At 43.4% G+C, this 19,236-nt stretch overlaps 1 protein-coding gene across 2 annotated transcripts in view; it reads right to left on the bottom strand.

The window, feature by feature from the left end:
• Positions 1-15,607: 15,607 nt before the first annotated feature.
• The window catches only part of LOC142488070 (tyrosinase-like), a 45,753-nt gene continuing 42,124 nt past the window's right edge, over positions 15,608-19,236 (bottom strand). For both annotated transcript variants that reach the window (XM_075588443.1, XM_075588444.1), the window contains 3 exons: positions 17,977-18,190; positions 17,484-17,625; positions 15,608-16,533 (listed from right to left, as the gene is read on the bottom strand). In XM_075588443.1, coding sequence (XP_075444558.1) covers positions 16,353-16,533; positions 17,484-17,625; positions 17,977-18,190 — 537 coding nt within the window. In that variant the 3' untranslated portion in view covers positions 15,608-16,352. The remainder of the gene's footprint in view (positions 16,534-17,483; positions 17,626-17,976; positions 18,191-19,236) is intronic.

Genomic DNA, 19,236 nt, shown 5'->3' with positions numbered 1-19,236 from the left:
TTAAAGGACAGACAACAGAGGGTTGTCATAAATGGAACTTTTTCATGTTGGGCTAAAGTCGTGAGTGGAGTACCTCAAGGATCGGTACTGGGACCCCTGCTTTTTAACTTGTTTATTAATGACCTTGAGGTTGGGATCGAGAGCAAAGTCTCCATCTTTGCTGATGATACTAAATTGTGTAAGGTAATAGAATAAGAGCAGGATGAAATTTCTCTTCAGAAGGAATTGGAGAGACTGGAAACATGGGCAGGTAAAGGGCAAATGAGGTTTAATACAGATAAATGTAAGGTTATGCATTTGGGATGCAAGAATTAAAAGGCGACTTACAAATTAAATGGAGATTTATTGGGGGAATCCTTGATGGAGAAGTATTTAGGAGTGCTTGTAGACAGCAGGCTTAGCAATAGTGCCCAATGTCATGCAGTAGCTGCAAAGGCAAACAAGATCTTATCTTGCATCAAACGGGCAATGGATGGAAGGGAAGTAGACATAATTATGCCCCTTGACAAAGCATTAGTAAGACCACACCTTGAATATGGAGTACAATTTTGGGCACCAATCCTAAGAAAAGACATTATGGAACTAGAGAGAGTGCAGAGAAGAGCCACCAAATTAATAAAGGGGATGGACATTCTAACTTATGAGGAGAGGCTAGCTATATTGGATTTATTTACATTAGAAAAGAGGCGTCAAAGAGGGGATATGATAACTATATACAAATATATTCAGGGACAATACAAGGAGCTTTCAAAAGAACTATTCATCCCACGGGCAGTACAAAGGACTCGGGGCCATCCCTTAAGGTTGGAGGAAAGGAAATTTCACCAGCAACAAAGGAAAGGGTTCTTTACAGTAAGGGCAGTTAAAATGTGGAATTCATTACCCATGGAGACTGTGATGGCAGATACAATAGATTTGTTCAAAAAAAGGTTGGACATCTTTTTAGATGGGAAAGGAATACAGGGATATACCAAATAAGTATACATGGGAAGGATGTTGATCCAGGGATTAATCCGATTGCCAATTCTTGGAGTCAGGAAGGAATTAATTTTTCCCCTTAATGGGGTTTTTTGTTTGCCTTCCTCTGGATCAATAAGTAAGTATAGATATAGAATAAAGTATCTGTTGTCTGAATTTAGCATAGGTTGAACTTGATGGACGTACGTCTTTTTTCAACCTCATCTACTATGTAACTATGTAACTATATTACAACAATATATATATTTTGTATAATCATATTTATATTACAACAATATATATATTTTGTATATTTATATTACAATAGTATATATATTTTGTATATTTATATTTATATTACAACAGTATATATATTTTGTATATTTATATTTATATTACAACAGTATATATATTTTGTATATTTATATTTATATTACAACAGTATATATATTTTGTATATTTATATTTATATTACAACAGCATATATATTTTGTATATTTATATTTATATTACAACAGTATATATATTTTGTATACGTAGTTTGTTTGTGAATGGTGCTCTAAAAGTGCTAAGACTGTGTATAATGGAAGGGAGCATAAACTGGGTATAATAATATAAACAGTACTAAACCTTAGGTGGGCATAGGATACCCGGAAGGTTGGGGTTGGTTGTCCAAAGACACCCCCCCTTCCTCATTGGGTTAGCCCCAGGTAATGTACTCACGTATTGTCCTTCCCAGGGTCTCCCTTCCAAAGCGTGCAGCTGTATGGTAAAACGTTCCAAAGGCCAGGGTGTGCAGCGCACAGCAAAGATGAAAGAGCAGGTCTTGCAATAAAAATCCTTTAATATTCAAACATCTGGTTGTGGGACAGCAGCAAACTTCAACGCGTTTCGTTCAAAGAACTTTTTCAAGAAGTGCTGTATACAGTAAAATAGTCAGTTTAAATGCAGCTGTTCGCCCCGTTTTCGCGCCAAAAATGACGTCATAATGCGTCATCCGACCAATAGGAATCCATCAGGCCGCGCATGCGCCGCGCGCCAGAGTGTCCCTGGATCCCCTACGAGCCTCAGCCGAGCTCAATCAGGATCGGCACGCCTCTCAGGGCGGCCTCTGCTGAGAGCACGCCTCTGACAGCCGCATAGGATCCTCCCTCACTCCCCACTTTCGGCGCATGCGCAGATGAAGCCTCTGAATCCCCTAGCTTTGAAACCTGGATGACGGTCCACAGCTAGCCAGGGGAAAATATATGAAAATAATTCAAGCTATGTGGAGGGCATCTATACCATTAGGCCACTAAAATACTGGGCGGGCAGCTTGCAACACCAACACACATAAACACAATAGTGTAACTATACATAAATTGAAGATAATATACAAAGAGTTTATAAATGATGAAATAATGTTTACCAACTAATACATTAAAAAAATCAACTAAGGGAAAAATTTACACATATATATTTACAAGGCTGAAAACATTATTTCATCATTTATAAACTCTTTGTATATTATCTTCAATTTATGTATAGTTACACTATTGTGTTTATGTATGTTGGTGTTGCAAGCTGCCCGCCCAGTATTTTAGTGGCCTAATGGTATAGATGCCCTCCACATAGCTTGAATTATTTTCATATATTTTCCCCTGGCTAGCTGTGGACCGTCATCCAAGTTTCAAAGCTAGGGGATTCAGAGGCTTCATCTGCGCATGCGCCGAAAGCGGGGAGTGAGGGAGGATCCTATGCGGCTGTCAGAGGCGTGCTCTCAGCAGAGGCCGCCCTGAGAGGCGTGCCGATCCTGATTGAGCTCGGCTGAGGCTCGTAGGGGATCCAGGGACACTCTGGCGCGCGGCGCATGCGCGGCCTGATGGATTCCTATTGGTCGGATGACGCATTATGACGTCATTTTTGGCGCGAAAACGGGGCGAACAGCTGCATTTAAACTGACTATTTTACTGTATACAGCACTTCTTGAAAAAGTTCTTTGAACGAAACGCGTTGAAGTTTGCTGCTGTCCCACAACCAGATGTTTGAATATTAAAGGATTTTTATTGCAAGACCTGCTCTTTCATCTTTGCTGTGCGCTGCACACCCTGGCCTTTATATATTTTGTATATTTATATTTATATTCATATTTATATTACAACAGTATATATATTTTGTATATTTATATTACAACAGTACAGGTAAACCCCGTTATAATGCGGTCCTCGGGGTCCACCCCGAGACCACCGCGTTAATAACGAAGTCGCGCTAATTTTAAAAAAAAATGGCCACCGCGCGCCTGTTCGGGAGGGGGTGAGGAGGGAAGGAAGGAAGAGGTGTCCGGAAGCCCTACATGCGGGCCACATGCCTCCTCCCTCTCCCTCCCAGCCCCCTCCCTCTCCCTCCCAGCCCCTTCCCGCGAGAGGGAGGCCCGGGGAACAGAAGAAAAAAAAACTGCCGGAAGTCATCAGCTCAAGCGTGAGAGGGAGGCCCGGGGAACAGGTGATCAGCCTCCTGGACCCCCGCAGCACCAATCCCCCCAGCACCGTCACCACCCTCCCCCTCGCAGGACCGGGCCCCCTCGCCCCGCCGTAGCGCAGGGTCGTCCTGCCACTCCACCGCAGCGCAGGGCCCTGCCACCCCCCCACCCCCAATGACGTCCCACCCCCCGCCCCGGGCCGTACCGCCAACCTACCCCCACCTACCTGCCCCCCCGCGCTGCACCGGGCCATCCCACCAGCCCCCGCATCATCGGGGGCCCCCGCAGCCATCACCCCCCTCCACCGCAGCACCACCCCCAGCGGCACGCAGCGCCCCCCCCCCTGCAGCCACATGCCTCACCAATCATCCCCAAGGTAAGGCTGATTTATGTGTGTGTGTGTGTGTGTGTGTGTGTGTGTGTGTGTGTGTGTGTGTGTGTGTGTGTGTGTGTGTGTGTGTGTGTGTGTGTGTGTGCGGTGTGAGCAATGAGCAGTGTGTCAGTGTGTGCAATGAGCAGTGTGTGTCAGTGAGCAGTGTGTGTGCAGTGTGCAGTGTGTGCAGTGTGAGCAATGAGCAGTGTTTCAGTGTGTGCAATGAGCAGTGTGTGTCAGTGTGAGCAGTGTGTGTGCAGTGTGTGCAGTGTGTGCAGTGTGAGCAATGAGCAGTGTGTGTGCAGTGTGCAGTCTGTGTCAGTGTGAGCAATGAGCAGTGTGTGTGCAGTGTGCAGTGTGCAGTGTGCAGTGTGTGTCAGTGTGAGCAATGAGCAGTGAGTGTGCAGTGTGTGTCAGTGTAAGCAATGAGCAGTGTGTGTGCAGTGTGCAGTGTGCAGTGTGTGTCAGTGTGAGCAATGAGCAGTGTATGTCAGTGTGAGCAATGAGCAGTGTGTGTGCAGTGTGTGTCAGTGTGAGCAATGAGCAGTGTGTGTGCAGTGTGCAGTGTGTGTCAGTGTGAGCAATGAGCAGTGTGTGTGGAGTGTGTGTCAGTGTGTGCAGTGTCAGTGTGTGCAGTGTGTCAGTGTGAGCAGTGTGTGTGCAGTGTGTGCAGTGAGTGTGTGCAGTGTGCAGTGTGCAGTGTGTGTCAGTGTGAGCAATGAGCAGTGAGTGTGCAGTGTGTGTCAGTGTGAGCAATGAGCAGTGTGTGTGCAGTGTGTGTCAGTGTGAGCAATGAGCAGTGTGTGTGCAGTGTGCAGTGTGTGTCAGTGTGAGCAATCAGCAGTGTGTGTGCAGTGTGCAGTGTGTGTCAGTGTGTGCAATGAGCAGTGTGTGTGCAGTGTGCAGTGTGCAGTGTGTGTCAGTGTGAGCAATGAGCAGTGAGTGTGCAGTGTGTGTCAGTGTAAGCAATGAGCAGTGTGTGTGCAGTGTGCAGTGTGCAGTGTGCAGTGTGTGTCAGTGTGAGCAATGAGCAGTGTATGTCAGTGTGAGCAATGAGCAGTGTGTGTGCAGTGTGTGTCAGTGTGAGCAATGAGCAGTGTGTGTGCAGTGTGCAGTGTGTGTCAGTGTGAGCAATGAGCAGTGTGTGTGCAGTGTGCAGTGTGTGTCAGTGTGTGCAGTGTCAGCGTGTGCAGTGTGTCAGTGTGAGCAGTGTGTGTGCAGTGAGCAGTGTGTGTGCAGTGTGTGCAGTGAGTGTGTGCAGTGTGTGTCAGTGTAAGCAATGAGCAGTGAGTGTGCAGTGTGTGTCAGTGTGAGCAATGAGCAGTATGTGTGCATTGTGCAGTGTGTGTCAGTGTGAGCAATGAGCAGTGTGTGTGCAGTGTGCAGTGTTTGTCAGTGTGAGCAATGAGCAGTGTGTGTGCAGTGTGTGTCAGTGTGAGCAAAGTGTAGTGTGTGTGCAGTGTGCAGTGTGTGTCAGTGTGTGCAGTGTCAGTGTGTGCAGTGTTTCAGTGTGAGCAATGAGCAGTGTGTGTGCAGTGAGCAGTGTGTGTGCAGTGTGTGCAGTGAGTGTGTGCAGTGTACAAAAAAAAATTTAATTACATTTTTTTTTTTTTAAACGGGAGCCACGGGAAAACTGCGTTATAACCGAATCGCGGTATAACGAGGCGCGTTATAACGGGGTTTACCTGTATATATATTTTCTATATTTATATTATTTCAACAGTTTTATATAGCTGCATATTAATAGAACAATATATTGTATCCTGTTGATCTACTGTCTCTAATATTTTTACATACCGGAATGTTTTTCTTTACATTGTAGGGAGACAACTCTTCTGGTGGACAAAATAAGTGAGGAGAATGATGAGAAGAGTGCATTAAGGGTCAAATACACTCTGCAGGAAAATCACAATCTCACTGTATCCGAGACCAGCATAAAGAAGATGAGACACAGCATTGGATGGAAATATGGACGTGTGAGGTTAGTACTGGACAGTGGAGGTAAAAGTGTTGTTTAGGAAACTGTTCTGTACCGCTAAAATTAATTATTCCTTGTCATTACAGAGCGTACCCCATGATAAGGGACGCAAACAAAATCAAAAGAGTGGTCCAGGCCCAGGCATGGATCGACAGTGGGGAAACTTTCCAGTATTGCATCTTCACTGATGAGTCTACTGTGTCGTTGGAGAGATTTGCAAGCTTTGCATTCTACAAAACAGGCATATCTTTGAAGCCGCGGCCAAAACACCACGTGAAGCTGTATGTGTGGGGTGCCATCTCTAGGCGTGGACCAGGATGCATTGTCATCTTTGAAGGTAAAATATATCAAATATAATGTAGCCTTATGCACTATAATTTACTAGTGTAGCCTTACTGTATGCACTGTACTATTGTGCAGTTTTTTGAGCACTTTTCTTTTCTTGCTATAGGAATCATGAATAAAGCTTTCTTCCAAGACAACATTGTCCCTGAGATAGTGCAATACATCACACGCGAGTTCCCGAATGGTCACAGCTTCTACCAGGACAACGATCCGAAGCACACCGCGTCAACAGCGCATATCCTTGAGCGTGGTATCAACTGGGTGAAGACGCCAGCGGAGTAAGTGCGGTAACCGTGTCTCATTTTTCCCCCACTGTTTTTACTGTGTACTGTACTGTATCTCTTAAACTAATTGTCCTTTTTTTCCAATGACAGATCGCCAGACTTCAATCCGATCGAAATGGTCTGGCATCAGCTGAAGGACCATATCCGGAAAGTGGCGAAACACTCCAAAAAGGACAAGTTTTTGAAAGGCATAATGAGTTTTTGGAACGATGTACTCACCGTGGAATGCTGCAATAAATATATAGACCATAATGCCAATGTGTTGCTCATTGTGATCGCGCGTAATGGGCAAGCATCAGGAATGTAGTACTGTGCTGTAGTATTGTAAGTACAGTATAATACAGGTAAGTATGGCACATATTTTTTCTTTCCCAATAGTCAGAGTATACAGTAGTTACAGTTCTTTCTTTACAGAGAGAGCAGCACCAGGTTACAGTAAATAGTATTTTACAGTAGTCAGAGTATACAGTAGTTCCAGTATAGACTAGTTTGACAGCACTACAGTAACTGCCTACTAACTGCTCAATTTTTTTCTTTCCAGAGAAAGCAGCACCAGCCATGTACAGTAGTACTACACATCACAATGTCATAATACAGTACGCACATAACTGCACTAATTTTTTGTTTTCTTGTCGTTTCAGGAAAAAGGGTGGCCTGGGGGAAGGTGGGGTGTTGTGTCCAGTCTAATCTGTTTTTACGGTAAAATGTACAGTATATAAACAGCAGTAATGATTTACACAAAACCTCTCCTCTCTCAATGAACTACTGTACTGTACAAAGAATGAGGAACAAGATAAAGACGGATAAAATAATATTAATATATATATATATATATATATATTATACGTTACAGTATATATTATTAAATAATATTCTTATAAATGTGCATTATTCATGTTTCCCCATGTTTTACAAATGTTTTCTAAATGTTTATCCAATTTCAATCTGCCAAAAGAACTTAATAAAAACTGCATTATGTATTATTCATGATTATTTTTATATTTGTGTTTTTTGGTTCCTGATAAAATAAAATAAATATTTATTCACATTCCTGCTAATCATAATCATTGACAACAACCACAACCCCTCCCCCCCACCCCTACAGTACACCAATGAATAAGAATGAATGACAAAACAACATGAATCAGTTAATGGTTTTTTTAACTCTCAATTCTCACAATGCTGTGTAAATCGGATTTACATTTCAAAATAGAGAAGGGATTTTCCAAAGCGTTACCATAAACAAAGCCTCAAAGTGTTGGGGGGGTGGGGTGATTATACGCAGGCGCACTGAGGCTTTGTAGCTCGGCTATGGATGGATTAAGAACAAAACGGCAATATTCAGAAAATTAACGACTCTGTTGAGAGAGGGGGTTGAGTGACTCATGCGCAGTAAGCAGCAAGCTCCCATCTCTAAAAGGATTAGAGTACACGCAGGCGCAGTGAGGCGATTGACGCTCAGCTAGGGATGGATTAAAAACACAATGACTAACTTCAGAAAATTAATGACTCTGTGGAGGTGTCTGTCGATAAGAGTTTGTGTGTGCGTGGGGGAGGGATGAAGGATTAGTTGTGCAGCAGTTCAAAGAAATAACATACGGTACTGTAGAGTACAGTAATTTCAAAAGGCAGTTCATCATAATACTGTAATTTGATCCCTACACCCCCCAAATACAGTACATAAAAAGCACACACATCAACCATGTGCAGGCAAACGCACAGATTTAATATCGTAATATCAAGATTGTTTTTGCAGGCTTGTGGATAAAATAACAGTTAAAAAATCATAATTAATTTTTTTTGGGGGGGGCACTCAAGCAAGCAGTGGTGGGTGAAGTTACAGGTGCATGAGCAGGAATAAACTAGCTCCCATCCGAAAGAGTATTACACACAGGCGCATAGAGAGGTGATGCTCTGTGCAAATCAAATTCGAGATGAGATTTTCCAAAGCGTTGCCGTAAACAAAGCCTCAAAATTCCCATCTCAAAGAGAATTACACGCAGGTGCAGTGAGGCTTTGTAGCTCGGCTATGGACGGATTCAAAACACAATGGCAAGATTCAGTAAATTAACGACTCTGTGGAGAGGGGGGGTTGGGTGACTCATGCACAGTAAGCAGCTCCCCTCTCAAAAAGGATTACACGCAGGCACACTGAGGCTTTGTAGCTCGGCTATGGACGGATTAATAACACAATGGCAAGATTCAGTAAATTAATGACTCTGTGGAGAGGGGGGGTTGAGTGACTCATGCGCAGTAAGCAGCTCCCATCTCAAAAAGGATTACAGGCAGGCGCAGTGAGGCTTTGTAGCTCGGCTATGGACAGATTAAGAGAACAATGGCAAGATTCAGAAAATTAATGACTCCGTGGAATTTCAAATCCTTGAGCTAGCGTTCGTGGGGGAGGGGGCTACAGGGTACAGCTGCATGAAGTTCAAATCTAAAGACATACTTTAATTTCAAAAGGCAGTTCATCATAATAATACACCCCCAAATACAGTACATAAAAAGCACACAATCAACCATGTGCAGTCAAATGCACAGGGTCGCAGTCAAAAGCTACAGCACAGATTGAATATCGTAATACAGTAAGATGGTTTTTGCAGGCTTGTGGAGAAAAAAAAATTACAATAAAAAAAAAATTTAATTTTTTTTTGGTCACTCACTCAGGCAAGCAAGCAGTGGTGGGCGAAGTTACAGGTGCATGCACAGTAAATTCCTGCTGTCAAGCAGGAATGTGATTGAAACCAGACACACGTTCAAAGGAATGGTGTGGGAGAGATGTACTGCATTGCACAGAAGATAAGAAGTTGAAATATCCTGCAGTGCAGTTAGTTATCCTGAGCGAGGGGAGAGTGCTGTATATGCAGAAATGTGACACTGTTACAGTACTGTACACGCCTATGCGTTTCAACAATTTTCCAATGAGACATACTGTACAGCAGCACAGCACTGCAAATGCATGTATACTTTAAATATGCAAATTTACAATTACTGCGCGCGCACACACAGACTGTGTACTGACGTAGGTTGAACTGCGAAGGTATTAGACTTCCAAGACAACAGCTCGCAAACGCCCCCCTGAGTTTTTACATAGCATTGCAGTATTGCAGACAGCGAGAATAAAATGCTAATATCACGAGCGTGAAAATAACGCAGTTCACTCCGGGCGAAAACGACAAAAAATCGCATCTAACCGGGATATTCTGAGAGCCGTAGATCTAGCCGATTTAGACTCAGATCGGCCGCCACTGTACATGTTTCTGGGTAACCCGCAACCTGGCCCCCTTCTACCCAAACACACCCTGACAACATTTTACCATAAAATCACCCCTGAAACTCACGCCCTGCATATCTCCACTGGTTGGCACTCCTGGACCAGCAAGAATACACATACATGTTTGTTATACATGCAGTTACATGCCATGATTGGGTTGAAGAGCTGACACTTGCAATTCCCCAATATGACTTGGGGGCACCCAGCCAGACCAAATACCTTTATTAATGGCCTTGGTACCCCTTCACCATCACAGGTGGTAGCTAAGAGTGACTGTTGCGGGCAGGACCTGCCATGTACTGTGCTGCACAGAGGAAGACAATAAACCGTGCCTGTTATTATACCTCCTGCCTGGCGTGTGATCTTACTGGGGGGAGAGGAAACCGGTTCTACCGTGGGAGATCATCTTCACTTCCCTGGAGCCTACGGCAGATGGAGGCGCTGCACTGCTAAGGAGATATGTGGGGTATGAACCCCAGAAGCCTAGTCCTGTGTCCCCACAACCATTGGCAGACAACTCAGCCCACCTGTTACCAGCAGGACTCATGCACCACACGATCAGTAATGGCCAAATCATCCACGGGGTGGGGGAAACATCGTTACTCAGGGATAAGTCCCTGTTACAGTGGTGCTATTGTGGGGACGGGGGTATAGTGTGTATGTGTGTATTGTGGGCAAAGAGGGTATTGGATGTGCATGTGTGTGTGTGTTTGTGTGTGTATTGTGGGGCAGGGGGTTATTGTGTGTGTATATTGTGGGGGAGGGGGCATTGTGTGTGTATGTATGTATTGTGAGGAAGTAGGGGTATTGTGTCTGTGTGTGTGTGTTTGTTGTGGGATGGGGGGTATTGTGTGTGTTTGTGTGTGTATTGTGGGGCAGGGGGTTATTGTGTGTGTGTATTGTGGGGGACGGGGGAATTGTGTGTGTATGTATGTATTGTGAGGAAGTAGGGGTATTGTGTGTGTGTGTGTGTGTGTGTGTGTGTGTGTGTGTGTGTGTGTGTGTGTGTGTGTGTGTGTGTGTGTGTGTCTGATTGTTGTGGGATGGGGGGTATTGTGTGCTAACATGGATATACCAAATAAGTAAACATGGGAAGGATGTTGATCCAGGGAGTAATCTGATTTCCAATTATTGGAGTCAGGAAGGAATGTATTTTTCCCCTTATGAGATATCATTGGATGATATTTCATTGGATTTTTTTGTTTGCCTTCCCTGGATTAATATACTGTAAGTACGTATATAGGATACAGTATCTATCGTCTAAATATAATATAGGTTGAACTTGATGGACAAAAGACAAAAGCGCAAACGCACATAGTGAAGTTTGTAAAAATGGGTGGATATAATTTTAGGGTATAATATCTGCATACATCAAGTTAGTGGGTATAAAGCATTTCATGTACAATACATGAGTTTACCAACGCTGCACTGCCGCCTCCAGACTTAAGGAATTCTCTCTCACAGCATCCAGGACACGCTGTCTCGGTTATAGTAGGAAACCTCCTCTGTGGTGTTGTGTCTCGGTCAGTCTCCTTCCCCGATCGCTGCCGTTATAGCTGCTCTTTCTCGGGTCTTTTTCCAGCTACCACTGCGTCCCAGCTCACTTCGGCAGTAGGTCACGTGTCCCGCGGGGTTTTCGACCGGCCGCAAAGGGAGGTGATGCCGTAAAGCACGATCTTAGCTTTACTACAGTTTGCCGAATGCAGTTTTTTTGTGAGAAATCAGTCCAATGCAGGAAAAATCACACAGAGTGTGGGGATACAGTCCTAGGACTTATTAAAATCTTTATCCAACGCGTTTCGAAGCATAAGCTTCTTCTTCAGGGATAAATTGAACTGAATTAAGAGCATATTTATACCTATAGTCCGCTACTGATTGGTCACAATCAGAGGTGTCTACACCAATCTGATCCTCACTTTGCACCATCCCACAAGTGTGGGTATTTGAAGTAATGACTTCTTAAAATGCTCTGGAGGGTTGACCTGTTCAGTGCTGGTCTAGGTGTATAATAAAATCACATTACATTTATTCATTTATTAATACATATTAGCAACTTAAAAAACACTTAAATAAAATGCCAGTGATTAAGAGTATTTCAAAGGCTCTGAAATAAAACAAACAAGTGTTAATTACACGTATAAAAAATGATATTACTTATTATTTGCTATGAATGGGTATCACCGATGTTGTTCAAATTATATATATAAATAATTATTCCTGAAAAATATAGTGATATGGCGTCGCTATATAGATGACATTCTCTGTGTGTGGGAGGGTGACGAAGAATCAGTAGATGGATTTATGAACTACATCAATCACAATGACCATAACCTGGTATTCACCCATGTAACACACGCAGAGAATGTCAGCTATCTAGATCTGGATTTAACAGCCTCAGTGGCAGAAGGGGTAACAACCAAAACCTTCTTTAAAAAGATAGACACGAATAATCTCTTACTGGCCTCCAGCAACCATAAAAAAACTTGGATTAGCAACATACCTGGAGGTCAGTTCATGAGAATAAAGAGAAACTGCAGCAATGAGGCAGATTTTGAATTACAGGCCCAACTTTTGTTCTTAAGATTTTTAGAAAGAGGATATAATTATAAACAACTCAGACTTGAATTAGATAAGGTTAGAAAATAGATCGAAATAAACTGTTAATACAAAAAAAGAAAAACTCTTTAGTTGCGGATGAGGACCGAATAGAAGTTCCATTCATTACAAACTATAACTCTATGCATAGAGAAATAGAAGGAGTCATAAAAAAACACTGGGGTATTATCTCTACAGACCCCATCCTAAGTGGACACATAAACACATCTCCCAAGTTTATATACAGGAAGGCTCGCAGTTTAAAAGACACATTAGTGCCGAGTGATATTGGGAAAACTGTAACAAATAGAGGTGCCCAATCCTGGTTGAGTAACAATTTAGTAGGGAACTTTCCCTGTGGAAGATGCTGTATATGTAAACTCTTACATACTGAACGCAAAACATTTAGATCAAATATAGATAATAAAGTATACAACATTACTGAATTTATCAATTGCAATACAAGATTCTTAGTGTACTTACTAGAATGCCCCTGCGGCCTGCAATATGTAGGCCGCACAAAACGATGTCTGAAAACACGTATACAAGAGCACGTGAGAAATATCAAACATGCACTACAGACTCATAGTGTAAGCCGTCACTTCGCAACCCATCATAATAAAGACCCCACAACCCTGACTTTCAAAGGGATTAAAACCATCCCCCAAAACAGACGTGGTGGAGACAGAATAAAAGATATATCAATCCAAGAAATTTACTGGATCCACCAATTGAAGTCTTTAGGTCCTAAAGGTCTAAACGAAAATATAGACCTTTGGTGTCTTTACTGAATAATAGGTACAAACAAGCCCCGTACAGGTATATATGTCTCAGAGTAACTGAGTGCTTGGTTTTATTTATATATATAATTTGAACAACATCGGTGATACCCATTCATAGCAAATAATAAGTAATATCATTTTTTATACGTGTAATTAACACTTGTTTGTTTTATTTCAGAGCCTTTGAAATACTCTTAATCACTGGCATTTTATTTAAGTGTTTTTTAAGTTGCTAATATGTATTAATAAATGAATAAATGTAATGTGATTTTATTATACACCTAGACCAGCACTGAACAGGTCAACCCTCCAGAGCATTTTAAGAAGTCATTACTTCAAATACCCACACTTGTGGGATGGTGCAAAGTGAGGATCAGATTGGTGTAGACACCTCTGATTGTGACCAATCAGTAGCGGACTATGGGTATAAATATGCTCTTAATTCAGTTCAATTTATCCCTGAAGAAGAAGCTTATGCTTCGAAACGCGTTGGATAAAGATTTTAATAAGTCCTAGGACTGTATCCCCACACTCTGTGTGATTTTTCCTGCATTGGACTGATTTCTCACAAAAAAACTGCATTCGGCAAACTGTAGTAAAGCTAAGATCGTGCTTTACGGCATCACCTCCCTTTGCGGCCGGTCGAAAACCCCGCGGGGCACGTGACCTACTGCCGAAGTGAGCTGGGACGCAGTGGTAGCTGGAAAAAGACCCGAGAAAGAGCAGCTATAACGGCAGCGATCGGGGAAGGAGACTGACCGAGACACAGCACCACAGAGGAGGTTTCCTACTATAACCGAGACAGCGTGTCCTGGATGCTGTGAGAGAGAATTCCTTAAGTCTGGAGGCGGCAGTGCGGCGTTGGTAAACTCATGTATTGTACATGAAATGCTTTATACCCACTAACTTGATGTATGCAGATATTATACCCTAAAAATATATCCACCCATTTTTACAAACTTCACTATGTGCGTTTGCGCTTTTGTCTTTTGTGTTTCAGTTGCCTAGGGGTTTACCCCTGATCATATAGCTGCAGATCACCTATCGAAATAGAGGTTGTATTTTGTTTTATTTAACACACGGTGGTTAAGGGTTTACTCAATAGAATTATTAATTTGCGCACTTTATCTGTCTTTTGTTGAACTTGATGGACGCATGTCTTTTTTCCACCTTATCTACAATACAACTATATAACCTGTGTTCATTAGCAATTCCTGTGCACAGGATTCTCATATTTAGGGGATCATCAATTAAAATTGGGGTTTGCTCCAGATGGACCCAGATCTTAGGGGGAACCTGCTGGATAAACCCCAAGTGATCTTTAGGAAAACCCATACCCTTAAGAATATGTAGTCCCCTAGTGCCCGTAAAATGTCTAGAACCCAAAATCAGCTGATTGGATTTCTTTCAAGACCAGTGGGGAATTGTACATGTGGGATTGCGCCATGTGTAAATATATGGCGCATGATAAGGTAGTGACAGCACCCACCACAGGTAAAGATTACAACATTTCTAGTGTCATTAATTGCAGATCTAGCTATGTCGTTTATGTTATTAACTGCCCATGCGGGTTACAATATATTGAAAACGTCACGGGCTAGTACAACACGTTGTTATAAACATGATGGGATTCCTGATCGTTTATGCTTTAGGGGTCTGGAATTGGTGTCTGAAGTCCCTAGAGGTGGTAATCGTGACCTTAAATTATAACAAAGGGAATAATTTGGGATTTTTACTTATCAGAGTAAAGCGCCTTTGGGTTTAAATGAAATGGTCAAGCTAGGTCTCTTTCTTAAATAATATGTGCTCTATTTTTATTCAGTATTTTGGTTTTATGTTTTTCACTTTTCATACTGTTGTATGCTTTGCATGTTTTTTTTATATTTTTTTGTTTTGAGGGTTGTTGTTTATAATTAATAGTTGTTTTTAATTATGTGTTTCTTTATTATATGTTTGATGTATTTATATGTCATTGCTTGATTGTTATTAGTTTGGTTGCCTTTATCTGGCTGCCTGATGGGTTTTATGAACTTCCCTCTGACAAAGCGTATGATGCGAAACGCGTAGAGGCCGTTTCACCCTCCCACTGCTACGTCACCACTGTTGCCTTCATTCGGCTGCCGATCGGCTGCCCTGCTAGGAGCCGGCGTCTGCGGGACTTTCCTGGTTAGGAGGTTGGAAGATTACCTGCCAGGCACTGCGTTTTGTTATGATGTTAAAGCGGCTGTGCCGATGTACCTTATACTTGATGTGAGTTTTATATATTTTGCTAGTTCGCTATATAAATGACGTATATACTTACCCGTCCCTTCATTGTGCTACTTCTTGTTTTCATTTTCCAAGTATTGCCCCGTTGATCGCGGGAGGATTTGGAGCAGCAGGAGGGACCCTCACTAAAGTTATCTATCGTATGCCTGGACGCAGCGCGTGTGATTCTATGTGCGCTTGTAAATAAGTCCCAGAACGTTTTACTGAAAACACATCTCATGTCCTTGTTTGTGTACCATTAAACATTCAGGAGATATATATATATTTAGTCACAAATGCAGACATAACATAAGTCAGAGTGAGATAATTTATTGTTCTGAGCGTCCAGAAAGACAATTCTATAGAAAACCGATATGAAAAGGAATATTTGCAGCTTTATTAAATGCAGAGCGGGATCAAAGCTTTTTGTAGGGTAAATGTCCTGCTAACGCCTCCCCTCTTTAGGACAATGCATGTTTAGCAGCACTGTCAGTCACCGCTGAGAAGAACAAAGTCGCACCCAGAATGCATAGCCTGCCGAGACCGGAGCCTGCGTGTCGCTGCTATCTTCCCAGCACAGGATTAAGTGGGAACAGGAGGCAGGTGAGAACCAAAAGTTAAAGGAGATAGAAGTAAATGAAACGTCGCTACAGGTTGGGGCAATAGCTGTAATCTCCATGGCAGACCAATTTTTATGCTTTAAACTCTACTATCCCTGCTGTACTTCCTCTGGCTGCTGTACTTCCTCTGGCTGCTGTACTTCCTCTGGCTGCTGTACTTCCTCTGGCTGCTGTACTTCCTCTGGCTGCTGTACTTTCTCTGGCTGCTGTACTTCCTCTGGCTGCTGTACTTTCTCTGGCTGCTGTACTTCCTCTGGCTGCTGTACTTTCTCTGGCTGCTGTACTTCCTCTGGCTGCTGTACTTTCTCTGGCTGCTGTACTTCCTCTGGCTGCTGTACTTCCTCTGGCTGCTGTACTTTCTCTGGCTGCTGTACTTCCTCTGGCTGCTGTACTTCCTCTGCCTGCTGTACTTCCTCTGGCTGCTGAACTTGTCGCTCTTTTAACTTCCCTGATATGTTGAATATTTGTATCCAAGATCTGTTGACTTTCGTAGGAGATCTTTGTTCCAATAACATGGGAAGTACGGGGTGCAGCACTCTTCGGGGCCTTGTCCCGGCTCATCGTTTTCAGGATATGAATTAGGATTTCCATCATATTTGGTTATCCATAACTCAAAGATCCTGTAACAGAAAGGCAAAGATAACAGATCTGTCTTGCTATATGTGCCAAATAAATACAATATTCTCTACTAACCAACTCTCCACCAACCCTCTCTCCATCAACCTATTCTCCACAAACCTATCAACCATTATCCCACGTTCCATCTCCCTGCTCTCCACCAATTTACCCTCCAATAACCCGCTCTTTACCAGTCTGTTTTCTACCAACTCTCTCTCCACTTACCGTCTCTACCAACCTGCTCTCCAACCAACACTCTATACTTTAACCAGACACATGCCCTCTCTTACTCTACTCTTTTACCTAATGTAAACTCTTGAAACTTCAAATAACCGGCTGTCCACTCGAACTGTCTCTATTCTCATCTAAACCTCTGTTTGCAATCTACAATCTTCCTGCCTTTCATCCTCACTTGCTCCTAATCCTGACCTTCACTCATACAGCTACACAAACATAGAATTCGACAGCAGAATAGAACCATGTGACCCACCTAATTTGCCCATTTTCCTGCCTGGTATAAAACCTCAGACCTCCGTCCTTTGTCTTCCTTTCATACTTAGAATATCTTTATATCTATCCCAATACGTTTATCAGTCCCTGGCTGAATTTGCCTCAACCTCCTCTGTTAGAAGGTTATTCCACATATCCACCGCCCTTTCTGTACCTCATCACATTTCCCCTAACTCTGTCACCCTCCCGCTTCAGCGCAGTGACCTCTTGTTCTGGCAGTTCTCTTTATGAAACATACTTTCCTCCAATACTTTGTTAAACCCCTTTCTCTTCTCCTCATCTCTCCTCCTCTCTAATATTTACCCTGTTCCTGCCCTCATGGCAGAAATTGTACCTCCCACAGGCAAATCTGGCTGAGGAACATTTCTATACGTGCAGCTACAGCCGGGGAAAGTATCTACAAAGGGTTTAAACAGCAGAGTTGATTTGTGCAGAAACTTACTTGTCAATGTAGCAATGGTGCAGGACAAACATTGGGTCATTGCTGGATATTGGGACTTGGCCCATGGTCCCTCCCATGTACACGTGGACTTGATTATGCATGGTTGTGTCTAATGTCATCCCATCTGATGGCATAATGAACCCTGAGCAAAGAGAGAACACAGGCACATCAAGAGCCAGTTTATATCATGTCCCTCTCTTACTGATCCCATCCCCGTCACTGGATCCCAGCTCTCCCTATTACTGTCAGTAGGTTTATAAAAGAAGGTAATATAGGGACAGGATTACAACGGATAAACTGATTGATCAATATACAGTACGAACTTGTAGAAACATTAGAAGAAAAAATCCATGACACATCCAGACATTTTTAGCATTAATTGAAATTGGTTAGTTTCCACATATTCCAAAATGTTCAAGAGAAAATATCTGCATAATTTACATAAACATCGTTTAATCCTAACACATAAAAAGATTCAAAATCAGTTTTTCACCTTCCAGGGCATTACGGAAGCTTTGTGTTGCTCTGCTGTTATATGGGGATCTGTCAAAGTCTCTCAAATTGAGTGTGTCCTCCACATCTTGGAACGAGGGCAGTCTGTCATACTGAGGGTCGGTACCAGGTTGCCTCTGCAGCTTTTCCATCTGAGATTCATCATCAACCACCGGACAGTAAGCTTCCACCCTGTGAAACCCGCTGCAGATGGACTGAGGAACAGGAGAAGACACAGAGATGATAATTCTCCCATTGCCTATTTGCTTTTGCTATAATTCTGAATACTGCAGACCATGGCCCTTCCTATTCCACAGGGCCAGCATAGGAAGAAGTCACAGGGCCAGCATAGGAAGAAGTCACAGGGCCAGCATAGGAAGAAGTCACAGGGCCAGCATAGGAAGAAGTCACAGGACCAACATAGGAAGAAGTCACAGGGCCAGCATAAGAAGAAGTCACAGGGCCAGCATAGGAAGAAGTCACAGGGCCAGCATAGGAAGAAGTCACAGGGTCAGCATAGGAAGAAGTCACAGGGCCAGCATAGGAAGAAGTCACAGGGCCAGCATAGGAAGAAGTCACAGGGACAGCATAGGAAGAAGTCACAGGGCCAGCATGGGAAGAAGTCACAGGGCAAACATAGGAAGAAGTCACAGGGCCAGCATAGGAAGAAGTCACAGGGCCAACATAGGAAGAAGTCACAGGGCCAGCATGGGAAGAAGTCACAGGGCCAGCATAGGAAGAAGTCACAGGGCCAGCATAGGAAGAAGTCACAGGGCCAGCATAGGAAGAAGTCACAGGGCCAGCATACTGTAGGAAGAAGTCACAAGGCCAGCATAGGAAGAAGTCACAGGGCCAGCATAGGAAGAAGTCACAGGGCCAGCATAGGAAGTAGTCACAGGGCCAGCATAGGAAGAAGTCACAGGGCAAGCATAGGAAGAAGTCAGAGGGCCAGCATAGGAAGAAGTCACAGGGCCAACATAGGAAGAAGTCACAGGGCCAGCAAAGGAAGAAGTCACAGGGCCAGCATAGGAAGTAGTCACAGGGCCAGCATAGGAAGAAGTCACAGGGCCAGCATAGGAAGAAGTCACAGGGCCAGCATAGGAAGAAGTCACAGGGCCAGCATAGGAAAAAGTCACAGGGACAGAATAGGAAGAAGTCACAGGGCCAGCATAGGAAGAAGTTACAGGGCCAGCATAGGAAGTAGTCACAGGGCCAGCACAGGAAGAAGTCACAGGGACAGCATAGGAAGCAGTCACAGGGA

The sequence above is a fragment of the Ascaphus truei genome, chromosome 2, assembly GCF_040206685.1.
Source record: "Ascaphus truei isolate aAscTru1 chromosome 2, aAscTru1.hap1, whole genome shotgun sequence".
In the NCBI taxonomy this organism is placed as follows: domain Eukaryota; kingdom Metazoa; phylum Chordata; class Amphibia; order Anura; family Ascaphidae; genus Ascaphus; species Ascaphus truei.
This window is presented reverse-complemented; position numbering and strand designations above follow the sequence as displayed.